At 32.5% G+C, this 24434-nt stretch overlaps 1 protein-coding gene across 1 annotated transcript in view; it reads right to left on the minus strand.

The window, feature by feature from the left end:
* LOC111642868 (pyruvate dehydrogenase E1 component subunit alpha type II, mitochondrial-like) overlaps nucleotides 1–24434 on the minus strand; it is a 357445-nt gene that overhangs the window by 81105 nt on the left and 251906 nt on the right. Inside the window, exon 4 of the mRNA XM_089595686.1 lies at nucleotides 18636–18884. Coding sequence (XP_089451812.1) covers nucleotides 18636–18884 — 249 coding nt within the window. The remainder of the gene's footprint in view (nucleotides 1–18635; nucleotides 18885–24434) is intronic.

Genomic DNA, 24434 nt, shown 5'->3' on the forward strand with positions numbered 1-24434 from the left:
AAATTTGTAACCGTCACTGACGGCTTTGGTGTGAGTAAGAAAAAAAAAAAAACTAAAAAAGTTGGAGTAATATTTCTCATAAAAGACTATCGATTCCCATAGATTTTGACCAAATCTATTTTTTTAACAGTGCAGTTGACGTGGAATGCCCCACATATATATGTTAACATTTTTCTCTCTCTTACTTTGTGTGTGGGTGTATGTTTGTGTGTGTGTGTGAGAGAGAGAAAGAGAGAGTTTAACAAACGACAAAAAAACATTATTAGTAATTATGTAACGTAAGTAACTAAAAAAACTTGCTTTGAAAATTGTATTAAAGAAGTGCGCAAACATAAAAAAACGTGTATACACATAAGACACAGCAATAATAAATTAGTAGAAGAAACGGGGACATGGCGCTTAAAACCACCCACTTTCCTCGAACTGGAAATACTTTCCAACACAAAGAACATAACACGTACTCCACCTTATCACAAACATACAAGTCAAATAGGGAACACGCTAAGGACGTCGGTATCGCAGCCTCGGACGTGCTACATACGATAGCATATAGCTATGCGTCCGTGCACTCCTTCTGGCCTGGGCCCTAAAAGGTAGAAGAATAGTAAAGAGAGAAAGTACGAATCAAGGGACGATTACTAAAGATTTACTAGAGACACAAGAGCAAGAGTATATATAGTGAGTTAAAACATTTCCACACCATCCTTAAGATAGTGCAATCGCGAGCTGGTTTGTTTTATCTTCAATCCGTAATAAGTTTGATAATTGCATTATTTCATATCAACATTACAATTGTTCTAATTTTTAAATGAAGTTCATAAAGAAATTAGTCTTCTTAAAAATTGCTTCTAAATTAAGTAGAAAATTCATATAAATATCACTATCAGATGTATCATCACCTTTGTAAAGTAACATTTTCTATGCTGTAATATGTTTTTATTCCTCCTCTTACATTATCTAGAATTTTAGTACACAACAAATAAGTATATTTTTCATGAGAAGTAAGAATAAACGTTATTTGTTGAAAATTTGACATATTAAAAAAAAATCGGAACAAACGCTAGTTGTTTTCCGTTCATTTGGCTCTTGCAATGATATGATTTTTGGTTCTTCAATATCTAATAATAATTTTGTAAATGTTTAGTCAATCAAAGGCTATTCTGACAACTTTTTGTTGTCTTCTTTAACTATGAAAATTAAATTTAGCTGTAACAAAGCATTATTTTTTTCATCTGTTTCAAAATCTTTAATAAAAATTATTTCAATGTTTTGCATAAATTTTTGCCTAAAATATCTTTAGACATTAAAAACTAAGCAAAAAATTTTTTCATTTCGCATTGCAGCATGTTATGTACATTTTAAAAATATTATGAACGAGGGAATCGTTGCCTACTAAATCTGAAGCAATAACGACGTCTTTGAATGTACTATAAGGTATCCGTTGACGTAATAATTAATCATGATTGCTGTTTTTAAGAAAAGTGTTGTCTATTAAATTTATAATGATTCAATAACAACGAAAATAACATATAAATTCTACATTAAGACGATTAATTTTTCAAAAAAGGGTTAATGTCGAAGCAAACTTTATTTTTCTGTTACAAGAGGTGTAATATTCCAATCCAAAGGATTTCAATTTTTTTTTTTTTTTTTAATGACAAGTGAAGGTACTTATTCAAAATAAAATTGAAAAATTTGATAGTGATTCAAGTACAAATACTTCTTAGTAAACTATAAGTAAACAACAAATTAGCTATAAACCAAAACGACAAAAAATGATTTGTGCGCTAATCACAAAAGAAGCCTGCATACAAAGACCAAAATTAGTAAAAAAAGCTTAAAAAAAAATCAAACATTATAATGATCCGTATTTTAATGAATATTAGTCTAAGCAACTGACTGAGGGGTTCCTTAATCATAGCTGGTTTTTACTTTGACAAAACAATAAATGCTATTAAATTGTTTAAAAATGTTACTGATAACTAAAACCCATGATTCTCAAACTATCAACGTTTTACAATGGCTATGGTCTGGCTAACAACTTTTCAGTGCACGCTCTAGTTTTATTGCCTATGGACAATTCAAAAGTATTCAAATCATTAAATTTTTAATTTTACTCCAGGGTAAAAAAGGGACGGACGTCTTGCAGTCATACCGACCAGATCATGCATATCAACGGTTAGTGCTGACAGCAGTAGACTGCCGAGTAAAATAGTGCGTACAGGGAGTTCGACACTCTGAGCGTGGTGATTACTTTTCACTTTTATTCATGTTAAGGGCGGAAGTCACGAATGCGCTGGACACAGGCCACGCTGCTTCAATTGGTGAGAAAATTGTAGCAACGCCCAACGTCCGTAGAAAATGTTTAGCAAATGTAGCGTTGTTATCTCCAAGCTGTGGGGTTATCTCCACCTCGAAGGCTGCTTTCAATTTCTGACCTATCTCACCTCTGACGATCTCACCATAGGTACGAGATCTCTGAGTCTATTCTCGGACTGACCTCACACGGCATAAGGAATCTCTGCTGCTATGCTACAGGGTCTGAAATAAGAGTTCATCTACTACTGTCATGACCTCTTTTCTTCGTCACTGTGATAATTCTCACGTCATGCGGTATTTTCCGGGAAAAAATGGAAGAAGCCACTCATCACACCCATGGATAAGTACAGAACCCTCTCATTCCCATTTAATGCCTGTTCGATCGTCACATTTTCTAAGCTATCGAAAGCCTTAAAACGTCTTCTGTCCCAACATCTCCAGTTGCACTCCATCCTCGACGAATACCAATTTGGCTTCACAAGAGACCGTAGCACGCAGACGACTTTGCTTGGCATCCTGTAGTCTGTGCGTGTGGCTGTAGACAAAGTGCATATGCATATTTTTCCTACTTGACGTTTTGAGTACCTTTGACTCCCTCAACCATAACATTCTCCTCACGAAGCTTTGATCTGTACAGTGCAGTAGTATCTCGCTTTTCTAGTTTTCTTCTTACCTCATAGATCGCTGCCCAGCTGTTACCCCTGGTGACGAATGGGCAGCTTCGTCCTGGTTTCTCGTTCCATTTGGTGTCCCTTAGGATAGTATGCTTGGCCCTGGCTTTTTTTCTTATACATTAACGACCTTTATATCTTCCTATCCCCCATTTTTCACGCAACCTTTGCCGATGACTTACATATTTTTCTTTTATTCTCAAAATCCCAAATCAATAATGTGGTTATACTTTTCAACCAGGATATCACCTTAACTAAGACATAATCGACAGATAATTGCCTTCAGATTAAGCTGGATAAGACACAGATAGTTCTATTGTAAAGCCAGGCCACTCTGTACTCTCTGGACATGGCTACTCTTCCGCGGGTTGTAACCAGGGGGATCAGGCTGCCATATTTGGCTGAGGCGAAAAATCTAGGTGTGATCGTCACTAACGTGATCTCACCATGCCAGTTATTTTACCTAGCAAATCCACGGTACACTACATCTCCTGCGTTTTTATAAGCACTCACTGAGATTCTCTATGGGTTAACATCTTATCAAGACACTGGTCTTTCCAACATTTGACTACTGTAGTGCCATTAACTAAGTCATTGATGCAACTCATGAGCTACGAAAAGTCCAAACTTTCTTCTTTCCTTTCACTTTTGACCCACTCTACCTCTATCGTTGCACGTTCATCCACTAAACTCCTTGCTTATTTCTTTCAATTCACTTGCGGTCGTACTATCTTTCCCCCTTTCCATCCGATCTCGATAGAAGGCCTATCTGAATCTCGAGGCTCTTCATAGGGCTACTTGAGCGTAAGCGTTGTGAGTGGAAGTGTCGGGTGTTGGAGAAGGATATTCGTGATGATCCTATTCTTACCGCAACGAGGTACTAGTCAGTTGGGGCTCTGCCCCGTGGCCTTTAACTCAGAGGGGATATGTCAAGACTGCAGTGACATTTTTCATCAAGAAATGTAATTGGTTAATAATAGTTTTACGATATAATTTTTGTTGCAATAAAGTGTTACGAGAAAAAAGAAATAACAAGCATAAGTCTCTGAGGACCAACCATCTATTAAGTCTTAAACAGTATAATTCTATTACTAATTGCTAAAATGGGTACAATCGAACAGGTAGGATAATAAATGATTACGTTAAATAAGTTTAGTGTCACTGTTAAGTACTAACTAGGTCTAATTGTTTACTTAAGCAGAAGCAGTCGTTGACTATTAAAAAAACTTGTACATTTATAAATAGTTATTACTTAATGCAATTTGATGGATGTTAAATATTCTGGTGTAATATATTTACATAAAGAAATGTAATTTAAAGTGTCAGATTAATAAAAAACAGGACATGACGTAGACCTAACCAAACTTCTCCATTATGAATTAATTTTTTATTTACATACATAGTGCCACAAGTTATTTTTTATTTCTTAGGCTAGAAAGTTTTATCCAGTAAAATCAAGCTATTTTAACTAGAATCAAATAATCGTGACGCTGTAAAAAAGGGTTGCCCCGTTTTCACAGCTAGTGAAAAATAAAGATTTTCTTAAAGAACCTTGACGTTCAGGAGTATAGACTATTTAAAAAATTTTCAAGCTCTTAATTTAAAATTCCAAATTCATTACATACCTTATGTTTGTTGTGTATGTTATATTTATTACATTTTTTTAAAACTAATCATATTTTCTAAATGAAGTTTAAAATATGAAAGTACCTACTTTTGCTTCTCTTGTTTGTGCTACATATTACTCTTGTACTATATATTACAACACTACCAAAGAATAACGAATTATCATTGTCTATATTTTACCTCGAAATTTTTTTTAACAAAAAGTTTGTTGTTAATTCAAATGATTTTTCACTCTTTGATTTAACGATCTTAATTTTTTTAATCCATTAAAAATTATAAGCAGGCAAAAAATGAAAGCCGAATTTTTGAAACCATAAATAATTATAAATACAAGAAGTGCGTTTTTATTACCATTTATTTTATACAGAGAAAATTAGTTTTAGCGCATTCTATGACAATTAACTAATTCAAAGGTAAAAACAATGCTCTGAACATAATAAAAGTGAACTTGAGATTTTTTGTCGTTAGGTGGTTAATAATTATACTGGCGAGGTACACTGTATAAATATTCTGTAATCATATTTGTAATTTTTTGACTAGAAATAGCTTTACCACATAATATTTTAATACATTCTGACTACATAGACAATAAGAAAAAAAAAAAAATTTTCTGAGTCAAATACACGGATTAACAACCACCATGCTAGTAGGTAAAAGTTTGTCAGAGCAAAGGGAGTGTGTGGTCGAGGAATGTTCTTTACTCACGTGCAACTAGCCATAATCGACAGTGTTCATCATTCTTTTCTTTATTCAACTTGTTATTGTTAAGTAATAGTTAACTTTCTGCAAGCAAATTTTTGTGAAATATTTTAAGTAGATTACATTCATTGCTTCAGAAAATAGTTTTTATATGATATAATCGAATTCATAAATTTCGCGATAATTACATAATAGTTTAGTGACTTTAACAAAGATGTAGTATCGCACAAATAATTTTTTTTTAATCAGTTATATTTTTTCGTAACTACTTCTATAATCTCTTAATGTGTCCTAAATATTTGCCATTTCAGTTGTTGCATCAAACATGGATGATGCCGATGCAACTAATGAAGACTGTAATTTCTGGAAGCAAAATCTCAGTAGAATATCAGCTCGGATCAAAATCATCAACTTAGCTAGTAAAGTCCAAGACTTTTGTTAGCAGTTGAATAAAGATAATGTTAATATTGAGTTTTAACTCTGCAATAAGTGTAGAAGACTTGTTTTTTTTTGCTACAAAAAAAACTACAGCAAAAGTACAATCATTAACCAGTAATAGAAGTAAATCAACAAACACTTAGTCAAGCTTGAAAATGGCAAGTTTTCAGAGCTCGAAAAACATTTCTGAGGTAGCAGTAGAAATAACAAAAAAAAAAAAAAAAAAAAAAAACCACGATAGAGTGTCTCCTTTCAAGAACTCATATTTCTAATACAACATGTTGTATCCGTAGAAACCAAAATAACTAGACGTTTGTACTATTAACTGCAAGAATGAAGTATTTCCAAAAAATGAAAACTTTCTAAATATAAATTATGTTAGTGCTAAACATTTAATCAAAAAACAATTTTTTTGTAATGACCTGAAACTTACATAGGTATATAGTAACACTAGTTTTTAAACTACAGATGAAATATGTATATTTCAAAAAAAACTTTCAGATAAACCTCCAAAAACATTTTAAAAAAGAATAAAATTATCAGAGCTTACCGAAAAACAAGTATTGTGTTTTACTAATCTTTCGACCGATCAATAACAGGAGGTGACAAAATTCTTAGTTTCCGTGAGATCATCAGCTTCTAGAGACATTATGCAGGCTCTAGCTTCTTGGTTATTTAAATTACGAACTGCATTATCAAATTATTTTATTTGATCTGTATACGAAATGAAATTCGAAAGTAAGGTTTCCAATTTTTGTGACAGTAATTCATTCATTTGAAAAAGATGTTCTACCTAAGAATTTTGATGTTAAAAGTAATAAAAGAGAGGATCTTGTCCGTAATCATACAAATATTTATGCAAAAAAATTATTCAATTTAATAACTGAGCTTGTTTTAGTTTTTGATGGAATATATCAACGTTATCAAAATAACGATTTTCAACAAAAATCATAATCAGGTCACAAGAAATATCTTTTGGTCAAACCTTTCACTATTTATACCACAAAGTCTTTGTTGACCTCCCTAGTCCTTTTTTGGCCATAGAAAATGATGCAAGTATCATAAATAAAGTAATAGATGATCAAAATGGTATTAGAACTATTATGCAAAAAGATGATATTTTCGTTGTAGATAGATGATTTAAGTATGTAGTACTTTATTAAGAAAATCTTGGTTTTAAGGTTCTCATAACTGCTTTAAAAAAAATAGATCAAACTTAAGTACAACTAAAGCGAATGAATCTTGATACGTAACAAACTTGAGATAGGTCGTAGAGGCTGTTCATGGTATTCTAGGTAAGAACTACAAGCTTCTTCACCAGCAATCAGATAATAAACTTTTACTAAAAGCTGATGCACATCGTAGAATTTCATGTTTTCTAAATAACTTTTTTGGTAAGCGTTTTAATAAAAATAAAGATAATAATGGGTTATAGGATATAATCTTTAAAAGTATGTTAATTATTATTTAAAGTAAAAATACTTCAGCAGTAGAAACTGAAACAGACAGATATTCTCGACGATCCATTACTTCGATTACGATAAAATCTCATGAAATTATTGACTTTCTAGAGTTGACTGAAAATAAATTTAAAATGTTTTTTTTGGTAACCTATCAATTAGGTCAAGCCATATATTAAAATCAAACCAAATATTATCAAAGTATTAATAAGGTCCAGACATATCAACGAAAAAAACTAACAAATGTTACATTGAATATAAACCTACCACAACTTAATACATCGGTATACTAGGGCATGCATGGTAAATACAAATAAAAAATTATTCAAACATATTAATAGTGTTCTTATGATAAATTATTATTATTAAAAACATTGACACACAATTACTCATCAACCAATGTATTCGCATAAAAATGGATTATTTATTAATAACATTTACAAATAATAAAAAGTTCTTTGCACCTAGAGGCTGTATATGGTCCTTTGCAGCCATATTTACTATGATTTTAAAGCATTATTTAACATGTAACAAGTAGTTATGGCGGTAAGACTAAAAAAATTTGAAAAAGTAGTCGTTTTACAAACAAATAAATTTTTTTTTTATCAGGAACCAGCCGTTGACCCAAAGGCCTTATTTGATTTGACTTATAGTATACTTTTTTTTTAAATTATTGACACGGCATTGTGGTGTTAGATTTCATCAAGCGATATATATGGAGTGGTGTGCGCCAAGCTAGCGTTGACTTACTGTTTGAGCTTATGTCTAACGTTATAGAGTAGTAGCGTATCTTATTCACCTTTTCATCTTACGTCCTTGTAAGAGTCTTTTTCATATGTAATCTATTTAAATTTTTCTTGATTTTCAATTTATTTGTCAAAGTTAAAGTTATGTTGCTAGAATTTTACATCTTTGAATATTTCATATAATTTATTAGTTGGAATATTGTTGGAATTAGCTTGAATTAGAAAAGTAAATTTTAATCAACAACCAAGTTATGTCTCAACTTACTTCTTTTATAGTTGGTTAGCCGCTGTTTGCGCGCACGCAGTTACAAGATCTTACAAGATTGACAGCAAGGATGATCATAATCCTATACGAGAGTACTCGTGGCGATGACAATAATTAGGCTTCTGCTTTTAACGCCGGAACCCAAGTCGACGGTCCTATCTTTCTTGTTCCTTCTAGATTAACTTTTAGGTGAGTTTACAGTGGTCTGGTTTGCTCGAGCTGTTCTCATACAGCTTAGTCACCGAACTAAGTTTTACATCTACTTAAAAGATGCAACACAACACACTCTCCAACTGATATAAATACTTTGGAGGACTTGATAAAAAAGTAAAGGCGAATATTGTTATGTGCGAAGAGTTTTTATACTCTTGCACTTGAGGAGAACGCATCAGGTCCGAAATCCGAACGACCAATCAGAGCTTGACCTAGTCACTCGCGATGGACACAAGCACAGTCGTAGTACATTAATTACATAGTAATTAATGGTTAAAATTGCTGATCTTTACATTAAGTTCAAGTTGCTGTCAAAATTGTGTATGATATTTCTTGTGAAAATACGCAGTAAAGAATGTTGAAATTGTTGATTATTTATATTCTTGGATGTACCACTGCGAATTGATGTTGTAAGATGAGCGCTTCATAAGATTTTTGGAGGTTGCACGCGTAGTTCGAATTTTGTGATGGTAGCTTATTTTAAAAGAAGTAAGTTATATGTCACGCGATTGCAGAAGCAGGTGTACCACTCAATGTTTGAAGATCACTCAGCTTTTGCTTTTTATAATTTAAAAACGACATTATGTGTTTCGAAGTAATCAATATTAAGATTATAACATGGGATGTTACAACATACATTAAGGCAGCATTTACGTTGATATATATGTCACAAATATATGAAGCAAAGTCCCAAAACACGGTCTAATTGCTAACCACGAAAACTACTGAACCGATTTTGCTAAAAATTTGCATACTGATTCTTGACACTTTTGTTGATGGTTTTCGCATATTTTTTATCTTCAAAAATTTTATAACGATAGCAATAAACAAGCTTAAATTTCTTTTTAAATACGCTAGCTTTTCGCTTTTATCCAGTAAAATCCAATAGGTGATGTTAAAATTAATAAGCGAGTTACGTCGAATCTCATTCAAAACAGCTGAGATAACGGAGTGCAAAAAAAAGATATTTTGAACACCAACATCTCCGGCGTAATACCAGGAGACAACCAGCCCAAGAACAACCTGCTACAACACTTCAGGATTTCGTTCTTCCAACCGATTAGGTGCTGCCAGATCATCTTTTTCTACAACAGCAAACTAGAATGAATAACCCTGAAAAGTTTGGGCAGCCATATTGACTGAAAATTTTGTTAGCCCCTCCCCAGTGGTTCGTTTTAAAGGCATACCACCGAAGAAGGTATTCTCTAGGTCCACTTTCTTCACCAACAATGAGCAGTTGGTAATTCAGGAAAGAACCCAAAGACAGTATTTTTTAGTCAATGGTGTACCTCCCTTTAGCACGCTTTTGATACGCAGAGATTCCGAGGGCAAGAGTCAAGCTATCCCGGATCCAGATACCCGAGCTCCGCAATACCAGTTGTCTTAGTCAAGTTAAGCAGCACATATGCGCTGTTTAAAAAACGCCAGATCCTGTCAGTTAAGTCATCGACCCACTGGCTTTTTATTATGAAGCAAAACAAAGAAAAACTAGATGTATTATCACTGGCTATTTTCAGGGCCATTATTAATCTTTACTAACCTACCATCAATTTTATCGATCCATTTTTGTGCCATCTAACGTTCAACTACTCTGCCAGCAAATATATTTTTTAAAACCACTATTTCAAATAAATATCTTGATGTAATTCCAGCAACGACTAGTTCACAACAAGTCTACGTGAGGCCAGCAAGTATTAATCCAAGTAAATCATTTACTGGCAGACGTCGAGAGCGGAGCTGTGTATAGTGAGGTTAGAAACCACAGTCACCGATGATCCTGCATCACCCTTTTAGCTCTAAATATTCAACCAAAAATTACCAATCCTTTGAGGTCTGCGTTCGTCCTACTCGGTCTAGCTCATTAGTCCTAAGCCATCTAGAGCCATTTAACGTTAAACTATTTTACCAACGACTTATCAACTTAACAAAGTTAGCGAAAAACAGTCCTTAGGAATTACAAAAATTTTTAATAATGCCTAAGAATTACAAGAGGACAAATCAGAAGGAGAACTTTAAATGATGTATATGTTTACAATTCTAAACGTTGAGAAACTTGAGTAGAACATTCATTGAGATTGAAAGAGCAGCATTAAAATCAACGAATTGATAATCACTTAAGTGACAGATCAGCTTTTCATTATAATTAAAGCCAACAACTATTTTATGGTGTAAGAAACACATGGTACTTTTTAGCATCATTATATTTTTTAAAGTTTTTTACAGCTTATTATTTAATTAAAACTGTATGGATTACAAAGGGAAATTCTTTTTCTTGGAATTTGTCATTCCGAAAAATGTTAAAGATAGATGAAAATTTTAAATTGACAACGTTTCACTTTACGTGTCAACACACAACGGTGCTCCACTTAGTGAATCTTGGGGGTCGTGAATTGTAACATACTTCGACTCACAAACACTACGTAAACCACAATTAAAAGATTCAAGGCATGCTCACATCACAAATAAATTGTAGGAATGATCAATAACATTTATTGGATGGACTGCTAAGTTCGAGCAGCAGATCCATGGCACTGAAGCTGACGTCAAAAAAGTCAGATTTACCGACTTTATTTAGAATAAGTAGTATTTTCATTATATCTTTCAAAAAGCAGCCCCATAATCTTTACCCAGCCCCTCCTTGCGAAACACTTTTTTTGAAGTATTTCTGAAAAATATTGTAGTCTTCCCTATCTGGTACAATCCAATCAAATATTTTTTTTCTCCACCACCCCCGCCCTAAAAAAACAAGAAAAGAAGTAAGTCATATTCATTGTTTATTAACACTTTTATCCAGTCCCTTACGACCCCCACGGTCTCCCCTCCATGCGATTTCTTGAGATAACCTATCACCCACAACAACCAACTTTATGCACGCAACTAATGTATAGCTATCTATTATATATTTATATTGTACTAAATGATAAATACAATAATTATAAATTAATAATATTTATGATACTTCGATTTGTTTGTAAGTGTAAAGTTCTCGATAAGGTAAGCTGTTTTTGTTTATGTTATTTTTAAAATACGTACAAAGTCTTTATTTAATGTATGAATTTCTATGATGTTATATTTGTATAATTTAGAAAAAATCTTATACTAAGTTATGCAATAAAAAACCGTGATGTAACTTGATAGTTTTGCACAAGTCCAGTTTTATTCAACAAAGTTTGTTAATTTTCTTAATGAACACAAAATTACGCGCTCTAATTTTAGTTGTTACAGTAGCTGAATAATTGTTACGATTAAAACCTACAGTCTTAATAAAGAACCACAACGTTTTGTATCAGAAATGATCTAAAATATTCCGGGCGTCTGTACAAAATTCTTATATACGAGTATATTCTTATAAAAGTGTTTTATTATAATTAATTGAAGTATGTTACTTGTAAATAAAAGAATGGATTTTAAAAACTTTTATAAAGTAGTACAAATGCTTTAAAAGTTAATATACATTATTAAATACACAAAAATTACGAAAATAAGCAAAGTGGTACTTAACTAACAGAAAGCATGGCAATTTTATAAAGCTTTTCTTAAAACCATAAGTATACAAAACAATAACATATAGCATCGAGCTATTTGACGTGAAGTAGATTATTTTATAAAGCTGAGTATCTGTAAGCCTCCGTATCAAAATTAAGGTTAGCTACTTCGGCGTGATGCTTCATTTTAATTTGAGTATAGATAAAGTGCTTATTCATTTGTTCCAAACCACAAGATAATCCAATCCTTGATTCAGTAGACAGTACGTATTTTTTGTATTATGAGCTTATCATAGCCCATGTGATATGGGGACAAACCGTATAAGTTATATAATAGTGTAGGTAAGGGTAGACCTAAATTTCTACGTAATAGTTAATAGGATAGTAGCTCAACTATTGCATCTGTACACGTAATTTTCTGGTACGTTTAAGTAGTAAACATTAGACAAACACAATGCCATAAAACTGTATTGAAAGCTACGTGGACCTAATAAACTGTATGTAATTAGATGAATACACTTTATTGAACATATAAAAACAAAAACCACCTGGAGTCTTAAATCAATTAAGCGTTGATTAAAGTAAGTTTCTGTATGGAAAATAACGCTCAAATTTTTTTTTATTAGCTCAAAGGGATAATGTTTGTGCTCTAAATTTCTTGTAATTACTAAAACGCCAAAATCATAAATACATAGGGATTTGTTTGAAAGATTTATTTTGGGATCTGTATACTTTGGAATTCTAATGTTATTGTAATAAGTAGAGATGTTTCTTACACTTAGATGATCCTTTGTTAGTTTTGAAAAAACCATCTAAATACTCTATTGTACCAAATACCTCTAATTAATACCTTAATCGATAACTCTATTTTATATTTTTTAAGTTCTCATTATTCTAAATATTAAAAATCAAGGGATCGGCGCGCAAAGCTCGCAGAGGGTGGAGTCCCACTAGTGTATATGGATCAAAACACGTAAGCCAGATGACTTCAGGTTCCAAAATTTAATGTAACTGACAAAATTCGTTGTACTGTTACTTATCTAATTTATATAAATACAAGCTTTTTACATTACCATGGCATTTAGGTTTTTGCATGAAAAATTTTACTTAGTCCATCTTGTACAATTTTAAAAGATAATTGACATGTACTTTTTCATTTTCCTTAAAAACAAAACTTTAAAACGATATAGTACCAGAAAATTATGAAAACTTTAAAGTTACAGAAAACACTATACATATGTGGCCTTGTAAAGTATATATTACATGTAAAAGTTCTACAATTAAGTACAAAAAATAGGCCCAGAGAAAAAAAAACGATTTAAAACTTTTAAAGACACAGAGTTATGGAAAAACTACCAGACATACATATAACCTCTCATAACGTGCAAGCGGTTACATAAAATTTGATCAAAACTTAACCTTGTCTATATAACACTAAAACCAAGTGTTCCTAAAAACGTCAAAAAAAATTATTATTTTCACTAAAGTTGTAGTAAAAAATCAAAATAGCTATTTTTCACATGTATTTTTATGACGTCACATACCCAAGGAATGTATATATTTATATACATATATACATATATATATATATGTATATCTTCCTATATTATATAGTCGTAAGAGTTAGAACAAGGTTTTGCTCCCCCCGCTCCCCCTCAGATCCCCCCAAAAAAGGTAGTTATTCTTTCATTTTCTTCCATTTTTCGAGTAATTCTACTTTTTTGCTAGCTCCCCCCCACTTCTCCCCCAGCTCCCCTTCCAACTCCCCCAGCTCCCAGCTTCCCCATATATAATGTAAATATATTCGTAAAGCCTTATATATTAACTGTTACAAGTGGTCTAATTTTCACATATAATTTTATTTGACCATAACAAAAAATTTTGTTACAATTATCTTACTTACGATGTTTATTTTGATTACATACTCTAAAATGTCTTTTAAGGTGCTCTGCTCTTACATAACATTTTTCACAATTTTGACAAATATTTTTTTGAACGTTTTTTTCAAGACTTTTCAAATGTCTCTGTAAGTGATAATTTCTTTTGAAACTTTTTTCGCATTAAATACACTTAAAATTTTTTTCAATGTTTTTGGAATTTCTTTGTGTGACGCAAATAGTTTTTCTTGTCTAATATTATAATGCTACACAGATCACATACAAAAATTTTTTTTTTGTCAATTTTTTCGTGTGATGATAGACACGCTTGATTTGAAAAATTTTAGTTACATTTGTCACACTGATAAAATTTTGCATCCATGATGGTGTATCTGAAAACATATTACAAAAAACGGATTGTTTATGATTATATAAATCTGGGTACTAGACGGTACCATTTCATAGAAATCTGTTGTTTTTAAAATTCCAGCCCAAGCACGCGACATAAAGACCTTCGTTCTCAAAAAAAATTTATATATATATATATATACATTCTCCAATTTCTACGTGCTGTTTGGTAGAGATCTTAGACAAGAGATCTTTCTCATCTTGCATAAAAGCTATATATGTGGTATAGTTGATCGACTATGCCTGCCTCATCGTGCTTGTAATACTATTTCCCAAATAGTCCAATACGCTGCAATCAGCTATGTCCTAGGCTATCGTATAAGCACACTCACAAGAATTTTACTGACAGAATCTTGCCAAATCCCACTCAGAGAACGTATCCAATACTTCTGTCTATGTTATCTGGTTTACCTCAACTGAAACCGTATCTGCAATCCCATCTTACTATATTAAATTCCAAAACATCAACAGATAATCCAGTATAACACTTACTTGTATTTCTACCATTCTTAATCCTGACAATAATTATAATATATAGCTATTTAAAACAATTTCAATACTTACTGTCATCACGTCTTTACATCCATACATTCCCGTATGTGCTTGAATGTTTAATTAAATTGCCGTTTAACTGTAACTCCGTATACATGATGAATCATATTGATAGGCGTAACCATTCCCAGCTAATCCATATTTTTCTAAACTTACTTAATTTTTTTCTACTGAAAAGCATTTAATTTGCTTTTCATTTCCAGTCTATATGTACGGCAGTGTGCATGAGCGTGAGTCATGCTCGGTATATAGTAGCTACGCATGGACTAGCACGTAGATTTATGTTGGTTAATGCTTTTGTGTTTTTTGAAACGAGGGATTTTTTTAATCAGCATGGGAAAAATCCGAAGGGAGAAAAAAAAATTGACAGCAACATCTAAGTAGTACGTCTCCAACGTTACAGTTATAAGATTACCGTAAATTAAATAATTTAATGTGTTAACACCTAAATGAGGATTAAACTATTTGTTTCAAATAAAATTTGTGAGCGAGATAGAAAACAATATATATCGACTCCGGTACTGTATGCAGCCGCCACGGTTGTAAAAGTCGTTCAATTATATATAAAGCTCAATTACACACAAAATTTATGTTAAAATCTTTTATACTGGCTATATGGAAATTATATTAGTACATAAATGTCCTTGGAAAAAAAACATACCTATAGGAATGCCAACGAATACAGAAGCTTCTGAGCTTCATTTATATAGTCACAGAATCACCTTCAGTACTCAGACTGAAAATTGCTTTTTTGATAAAAGATAAAATTTGCAATAAAGTATAAAAACAGTAATAAACCATAGAAAAGTTCTTTTGTTACTCTAAAAATTCATTCCAAACAATATTTTTACTTTCAAATTTGTTTTCTGATTTAATTGGGATAAAAATTTTTTTTTGTTTTTAACATCTAGACAGTGCAACACATAATTGCCCATTAGAAAATAATGGTTTTCTAAAGTATATCCCTAAGGCATCAAAACTTTGACCTTAAGATTTATTGATAGCTATAGGAAGAGTTTAGATAAATAAAAATCGTTTTCTGTACAGTATAAATGGTAGTGAAGAAGAATTGTTTGTAATGAGTGTTATTCTTAGACTAAAGACTTTGTTTCCTTTTTTTTACCTGGGATTATTCCAGCTTCGAAGTTGTATTTAAATAATTTTGTAATTCGTTATCTTGTACCATTGCAAAGTCCTTCAGATATGTTTAAGTTTCGTATTAACATAACAATAGCGTTGACGTTTAAATCTAATTCGTGTGAAAAAAGACCTTCTTTATTACTATTTAAATATTCTGTAAAGAAATAAGTATAAATATTATCGTCTAATTTATCTACTCCTTTGTGAGTTGCTTTATCAATACTGTAGTACGTTACTAATGTTCCTACCATATTATTTAGAATTTTTTTGTTAAAAAAGTGATTGTATTCATTGTGAGATGTTAATATAGCTTCACTTATAAAAGAATCATCATCATTATTAAAAATTTAAGAACATATACCATTTTTTTTCCGTGTCTGAGGAATTATAAAAGTTGCCTTCTCCTATATCTAGTAGCAATGAAGAAAATTTTTTATTAATTGAACTTATATTATTTTTAAATAAAAAATATAAAATAAAGGCCAAAAATTAAAAAATTTTATGATTTCTTGAACAATAGTAATTTTGCTTCCGTTTTTCACTACTGGGAGAATTTGACGAAAGTCTCCACCTAAAACTATTATTTCATCTCCAAAAGGTTTATCACTACTAGATAAATCTTTGAAAGTCCTATCAACTATTTCTAACGCTTTTTTTGGTACCATAGAAGCTTCATCCCAAATAATTCCTATTACATTACATAATTTTTGTTTATCTGGCTCAAACTGGAAGAATGCACTTTCTATAGTGCTTAAGTCTAAAGAAAGTCTGAAAGTTCTGTAAGTGGTCATTCCCTTTGGAAGCAGAATAGAAGCAATACTTGTCCAAGCCATCGTAAGAATTTGTTTTTAATTGATATAAAATAATAAATTAATCTTTTGTATAGAAAAGTTTTTTTAGATCCACCAGGACCATTAATGAAAAAAATTTTTTTTTAATTTTATGATTTCTTGCGAAATACGACGTTTATCATGACTGAGTTGTAAAAAAATTCCATGGAATTTATGTTTACAAAATATTCTTTCATTATTGTCAGTATCAATATTTTTTTTCATCGTTTCTGTTGGTTCTAATAAACTAAAATCTTTACAAGACATATTTTTAGAATTAAAAATTTCGTTTGAATGTAAAAGAGCTTTATTTTAATCATCTTTACAATTTATAATGAAAAATTTTTTGTATTCGTTTCAAAAAATATTACCAAAAAAATTTTCAGACATAATAAACTACGCGAAAAATTTTCGTAGTCGAAACGGAAACGAAAAAAAATTCATGTAATTAATTATGATCAATATACATTTGTTACATATATTAATTTTAAGTAACAATTAATATAATTCGGGTTTTTTTCTATACTTTGTGAATCTAATTTGCAACTACGGGGGTTGGTGCGCAGAGCGCTCAGGGGGCATATATAGTTATAAAAGCTTAAAAATATCATTTGACACATACACGATAGACAGCTCATTTAAAAAAGGGAGCCGCTAGAAGAAATAATAAAGCTCACCAACAAAAAGTCAAGGGCACATCTCTCTGTCTATATAAACTTTACCACTTTTATTTGAAATTAGCAGCTTGTTCTTCATATTTACTCAAAAGCAGACCAGTAATCATTCCTCAGCATAGAAAATTAATTCCCAAGTATTTTCGAAAAATGCCATAGTCTTCCGAATTCTGTAAAATATACTTTAACATATTATTTTCATACTAACAAATAATTTTATTATTTTTTGAGGCTTTAAAAAATATTAATACAAACCTTATTGTGAAAAAATTACACTTATAGCTCAATAAAAGGGGGGTGGCACGCGGAGCGCGCAGGGGGGCGGAGCCCCACTAGTATATATATATATATATATATATATATATATATATATATATATATATATATGTATAACTTAGCGCGCAGTGGCTCAGTCGGCTTGGTCGTAGATTAGCTCGCGGGAGACCGTGGTTCGATTCCGAGACCGTGCGACTTTTTGGGCAAGCATCATTGTGATTTTTTACATGTGCTTTTTCACCACGCAATGCTCCTTTAGGATAGTTGAGGCGACCTTCTCGCAGAAAAAATTGCCTAGTTTTCCCCAACTCCCCTCCTTTAATGGGAGGCCTTTTATCCCTTTCCTTGTCCCTTTCCCAAGTGCTAAGTGCCCATATTAGTGCCCTTAACAAAGGAGCCGGACGTAGAGCACTATAATATAAAATATGTGTATGTATACATATTATATATATATATATATATATATATATATAGCTATAAAAAATACAGAATTCTTAAGAGGCCATATCTTGTTAATTTTTTTAATTAAAAAAAAAAATAAACAATTAAACAGGTTACGATCATTTTTTAAATTTCTACAAAACAGATGAAACAGAATTCTAGCAAAAATGATAATTTACAAAATCAAGTCGAGCAGATTTATTATCACGTATAAAAGAAATTTAATTACGGAAATAACTATTTTTACTGTCTAAAAATGTTCACAGTCCTACAGCAATGAAACCTAACCTTAAATATACCATAAATTCATGGAACCAGCTTGTGTATAATTATTAGATTATATTGTACTATGATAAAAAGTACAGCTCTATATTTATTCTAATTAACTACAAACTTGTCAATAATTTTTTTTGTTTAGTTGACTTCGTGTCTAATTCATTTATGTTATAGTTAAATGAAATTATTAGAAATGAGACACAGCATCATTATAATATTTTCTAAATTATCTATATTACCCATATTCCTGGAATGTAGTCTCCTCTGGTATAGTATTCGGTACTGGCAGAAGCTCTATCTACACTTGTACCCATTCCATAACCATTATTTTCACAAATAAAAATGCATGGTACGTCCCATAATTTCGACATATTATAAGCTTCAAAAATCTGGCCTTGATTAGCTGCTCCATCACCATACAGTGCAAGACATACTCCTCCAGAATTTCGATATTTGTGGGCAAAAGCGATTCCCGCACCTAAAGGTACCTAAGAATGCAATATTAAATTTATGAAATTAATCCTATAAAATAACTTATACTTAATGGCTTACACTGACTTAAAATAGTTGACACTTATACTTTATCATAACTTACTGAGTAAAACGTAATTTTTTCTTCTAAAAAAATAGTATACTATAGGACGTATTTAGGAAGCATTAAATATAAATGAAATATAAGTCACATGTAAATAAAATCGTGAATTAAAGTTTTCATGGGTAAAAGTTTTTATGCAATGAAAGTAATCTCTCAATGATAATTTCTACATCACGTTTCTTTTATGCATAAACTTTTTTAGCTTTAGTTTTTATGGAAAAATGTTGTTACAAATTGATTTTATACTTCAACGTAGCTGTGCTCTTCAGTACGTACTAATAAATAATTTAATTTATTAACATCGTTTATTAATGGGTGTACTTTCATTTAGTATGACTTCACCCCTAAGTAATAAGAAAAAAAATTTCAACATCCACATCACAGAACAACATATTTAAAAAAATTAGTTTTTAAATTTTTTTAAGTACAAATGATTTGGTATTGAACATCAGTATTCCTTATCTCTGAAATAATAATGTAACTCATAAAAACAGCATGGAATGAGTTTTTTATAAATTTCTTACTACCAAATAATAACTCTAAGTAGTGAGCTGAAAGCAACATGGTAGTTTAAAGCAGATAAGTATATTGTAGTTACTACTGTCAATGTAGGATAAAACAAAACTAATTTTGTACCGTCAACCACATAATGATTTAATATCAATTAACTTTAGCATTGCCACACTTGTTTGTATGTATCCAAGCTACTTGTTCAAATATGTTTGCCAACTCGTGTTTGATCTAGACACCTTTTATTATGACAATTTACTTTTTATGTAAAATCTAAATAATAAAATGGCTCGTTAAAAAAAACTTGACAAAAATTATAATGAGCCAAAAATGAGCAATGTGACACAGAAAGAAAAAAAAAAAAAAATGATTATTAGACAGAAGTTTCTAACAACGTACTCTACTGGAGAGTAAACTAAAAACACTAATATGCAAAAGTCTTAAAATATTATGCATGATACAGCTAAAACTTCATGTGGAAGCACAGTCTCAGAAACTAACTAAAATCGATAAGTTGCACTTTCCCACTGTGTAGAAATAGAATTTAATTAGTTGGAAAAGGTAGTTAATAAATTGACTAATATAAATCACTAACTTTAAAGATACATGGAATTGTATAAAAATCATCTGAAATTTTTGTAACAATACATTTTTGGTTCATAAATTCGTTTAATTCATTCTTGGCTCTTTACAATAATAATGAGTTATTGCAAACAGTTTTCTGTAGACCTAACAATGAGAACAAGCCTAATCTCAATAATCATTGTATTAAATTTTGAACCTATGAAAGCTTAAGTCACAATGTCAGACACTCTTCTGCAACCCCGCACCGTTCATAAGAAGTCAAGTAATTTAAATGAGCAGATAAGGCAGTTAGTTTATGTGCAGATGTATTGAAGTCTATTATGCCAAAAAGGACTGCTTTATCCCAATAACTCTTAATTGTAAACTTTGTTAAAAAATTATTCATCCCAGGAAAACTGCTGTAGAGAGCTGTTTTTTATTGTGTCCTCACTAAAAGTTAATTATAAAATTTTTTGAGAGAAAAATCGGCCATTACTTTAAAATATAAGGAAATGGTATTATACTCATTCTTTAGCTCTTCACCGAGTTAATACAGTAGTATTTTTCCATGTGTACTTTTCTAGCTCTGTGGCTTATTGAGCCCGCTCAAATATACTGTTACGCACATTCTAGGTATTATAATGTTTAATGTGTGCGAACATTAGAAATAAGTTTTGAGAACATAATAAACAAGAAAAAATTAAGCACAGGCTCTAACAATATCATTAATAATAAGCAAAATATAAATGCACCTAAAAAAGCTTATCCGTAGATGTACTGATACTGTTTTAAAGTAAAAAAATACTAGGAATAGGAGACACAGAATACTAATATTTACTCATCAAAGACACTTGCGTCAGACAAGTGCAGTAAATAACATTTTATTCTCTTAAAACTGTGATGTATAAGTCTTGTTTAAGGCATATCTAAGAATTAGAATTCGATGCTGCAAACAAAGTCCGTTTCATTAAACAGCTTAGATCTTACACATCAAGCTTCTAAAAAATAGTTCAAAAGAGCAAAAAGTGTATACAGTGCATCTCTTTTTAAGTTGTAATGTGTCGCACCTTACTCACTCACTTATATTGAGCAAGGCACGACATGTGGATGTTTTCTTTACAGGACTGAAGAGATGACAAGGATAGTTGGCACTTAAATGTATTATCAATAGAGGACACCAATATTTTAATATACAGCTGTTACCTGTATTTTAAAACAACTAAATACAATCACTATGCACAGAATCACGCTACCTTCTACCTGAACTTGCCTAGTTCAATTAAGCATCAGCCTTACTGATGCAGGTCCGGCAGTTGCTGCTCGGCACAATGCTAACACGGTAGAGACGGAATGTAAGGAAGTGGGCCTACCATTTTTACCACTGCGGGCACCAGCACACGGAGGTAAAATTTGGGTTAAGAGAGCTCGTACACTTACTGAACTTGTACAGTACAACGCAATGAGGCTTTCACAGTCCAATGTTTGTGTTGATACAGTTTGACGCACCGCTAAGCTATAAGAGCTCGAAGAGAAGGGGTGAGCGAGCCCAAGGCTTTGAACTCTCTCATGACAATCCCAGAGACTCACGGCCTGACGATAAATATAGATATATACATAGAGAGAAAAAGAGTCTGAGATGTGCAGACATATACGTATTACGTAACTGTATGTATAATACATTTATATATATATATATATATATATATATATATATATATATATATATATACGTATATGACACTTACGTATACAGTGACGTGCATGGCTAAAGATTCTAATCTTTTTAATGTTAAGATTATAAAATATAATTATTTCAAATAAATAACACATAAATTTTTAAGGATCAATAATAACCTTATTATTTTTGTATTCAGAGTTGTTATTTCTGTAAATTAAAAGAAGCAAAATTAATAGTTTATACACATGTAACTTATACACTAATACGTATAAACTACTTAATGAAAAACATTCACAAGCTATACAGCGTATAAATAATTTAAACGGCAGCAGCTGATGCGGGTCCATACTTTGCACGTCGTAAAAGAGAAAAGAAATGGAAACATATGCATATATAATTATGTATCATCAGTATAGCACTGCACACCTTACCTCTCTTTCACTCTGACAATCTATGTATACATATACATCTATATTTATCGTCAGGCCATGAGCCTCCAGGATTGTCATCAGAGAGTCCAAAGCCTTGGGATCGCTCGCCCCCTCTTTTCGAGCTCTTATATCTTAGCGCTGCGTCAAACTGTATTAACACAAGCATCGGACTGTAGTAGTCTTACAGTTGGTACTGAGGATGCTTGATGTTGTGTTGGACTCTGACTACACAACTTTTGCACTCTCTTAACCCAAATTTTACCTCCGTGCATATCCACTGGGCTGGCGTCAGCACTTGGATACACCAGTTCCTGGCAGCGCATGTGTGTAGTTTGTCGATGCAGTCCGGAACGTCAACAGGTAGTTGTTGCACCTCCTGATGCCGCTCGGTGCTGCGCAACGTTATATATCTATGAACACACGCAAGAAACTGCCCGCCTACGAGATATATCGTTGCCTCAGAATACGATTTACGATGACAAGCAGACAAGAGCGAGAGTGCTCTCGTCCTGCCGGCTCACCGGTTCGTGCTGCCTCGGTGCCCTCGCTACCTGTATGTGTTGGTACAAACACACACCAACTTTTGCACACGGTCGATAGTTGGCCATGCCGCACATACTAGGGGTTGGAACAGGTACATGGGCCTTAGATAAGGTAGGGTTGGTAGGCAGTAGGTAGTAGCAAATTACAAATACGAGAGTGCGGGATAATTACACTAGTGAAGCGCATTCGTTCAGCGTGAGCTCCAGAGTTCCAGAAATGCTAGAGTTCATATTCACGATACCTTAAATTAACGTGAATACGATACTAAACCCTATTTTTGGGAGAATAAGACTTTACTATCAATCAACTTGAGCTTCAGGGATTCCTTCTAAACATATGTAAAATCTGAACGACCGTGCCCAATTAACTCGATAGCGCAGTGGGCTAAGTGTAACCTTTTGGACCCATAGGTACCAAGTTCGAGCCACCACATCAATTTTTTTTTTATTTTTTTTTTTTTTTCTTACTTAACATCCATTCCAATTACACAAAATAAAATACATCTTTTTTTTTTTTTTCTTCTTGTGTGCAGCATTTTTTGCTGCTACGACATGGGTACGTACGCCACGCGCGATAACGAGCATGATCGAAGGCTTCTAAATTTAATAAAAAAAACATGTTATAGCTATTTTTGTTTTACGGATTGATCACGCGCGTATTTGTCTGGACTTACGAATACAGTCAACTTGTGAAAAGAGAGTCGACTACATGGCGGAATGGCGTCCAACGAGGAATTTAATTTTTTTTTTTTTTTTTAATATAAAAAAGTATTGGACATCGATGAGCTTTATTTGTTTTCTTTTGAAGCATTTCGCTTATTAAATAAACTAACGGTCGTTGCTTGCTGTTATATTCGTAATCCGTTATACTTGGCATTTTGTTTACCTAATAACTCGCGATAGGGGACTCAGGTTGACTCTAAGACACTAAGGTAGGATAATAACGGACGACTACTTCTACCCGACACAACACACAGCACCAAGACTAGATATGTTCACCTACCAGGATATCTCCGGTGACGTTCTTATTGATATTCTCGGCAATACTACCAGTGTCGAGAGTACCGGGGAGCTTGGGTGGCCGTGTATGGACGTGCTGGTGTTCATGTCACTGAGGTCTCGGCCATACGGTATCTCGGCAGGCAAGAGTCTGCTGATGCCACGCCACGCTGCTCTTGTGCCACCCTCACAACGATCTTAAGTGTCTGTCCTTGTCTCGCCACGCATACGTACCGTATGCTATGCGGCCTACTACACACTATTAGCCAGCACAATAGCATGAACTGGCCACCATTACTATGCTTTCTCTCGGTACACCAACACACTGATAGCTGCCGTTCACGGATTCATACATTCAGCATCACTAACACATCTCCAGAAAACAGGTGGAAAAAATGGGAGAGGAGTCAGACCGAGCCCTATAAATATTCTCATTGCTGTGGCCTCCAGGTCTTGCACCGGGATTTCATACCTTATAGCAAGCCACATGTAGGAGAGAGAAGTACCTGCGAGACTCTCACCAATTACTATTGGTGACAAAGGTTCTGTAATATGTCTGGACATATTTCCGAATTGTCACGTCACAATATGCAGATATTGTTATTGGTCAAAGATTAATTTTTTAAAAACTCTAATCTCATCAAAGAGCTATCAAAACTTTAAGACAGATTATAAAGGAATAACTAATCGCCAAAAAGTACAAATATTGACATCAAATG

The sequence above is a fragment of the Copidosoma floridanum genome, unplaced genomic scaffold (genome assembly GCF_036245765.1).
Source record: "Copidosoma floridanum isolate Cflo_tuat_1 unplaced genomic scaffold, Cflo_Japanese_pri ptg000027l, whole genome shotgun sequence".
In the NCBI taxonomy this organism is placed as follows: domain Eukaryota; kingdom Metazoa; phylum Arthropoda; class Insecta; order Hymenoptera; family Encyrtidae; genus Copidosoma; species Copidosoma floridanum.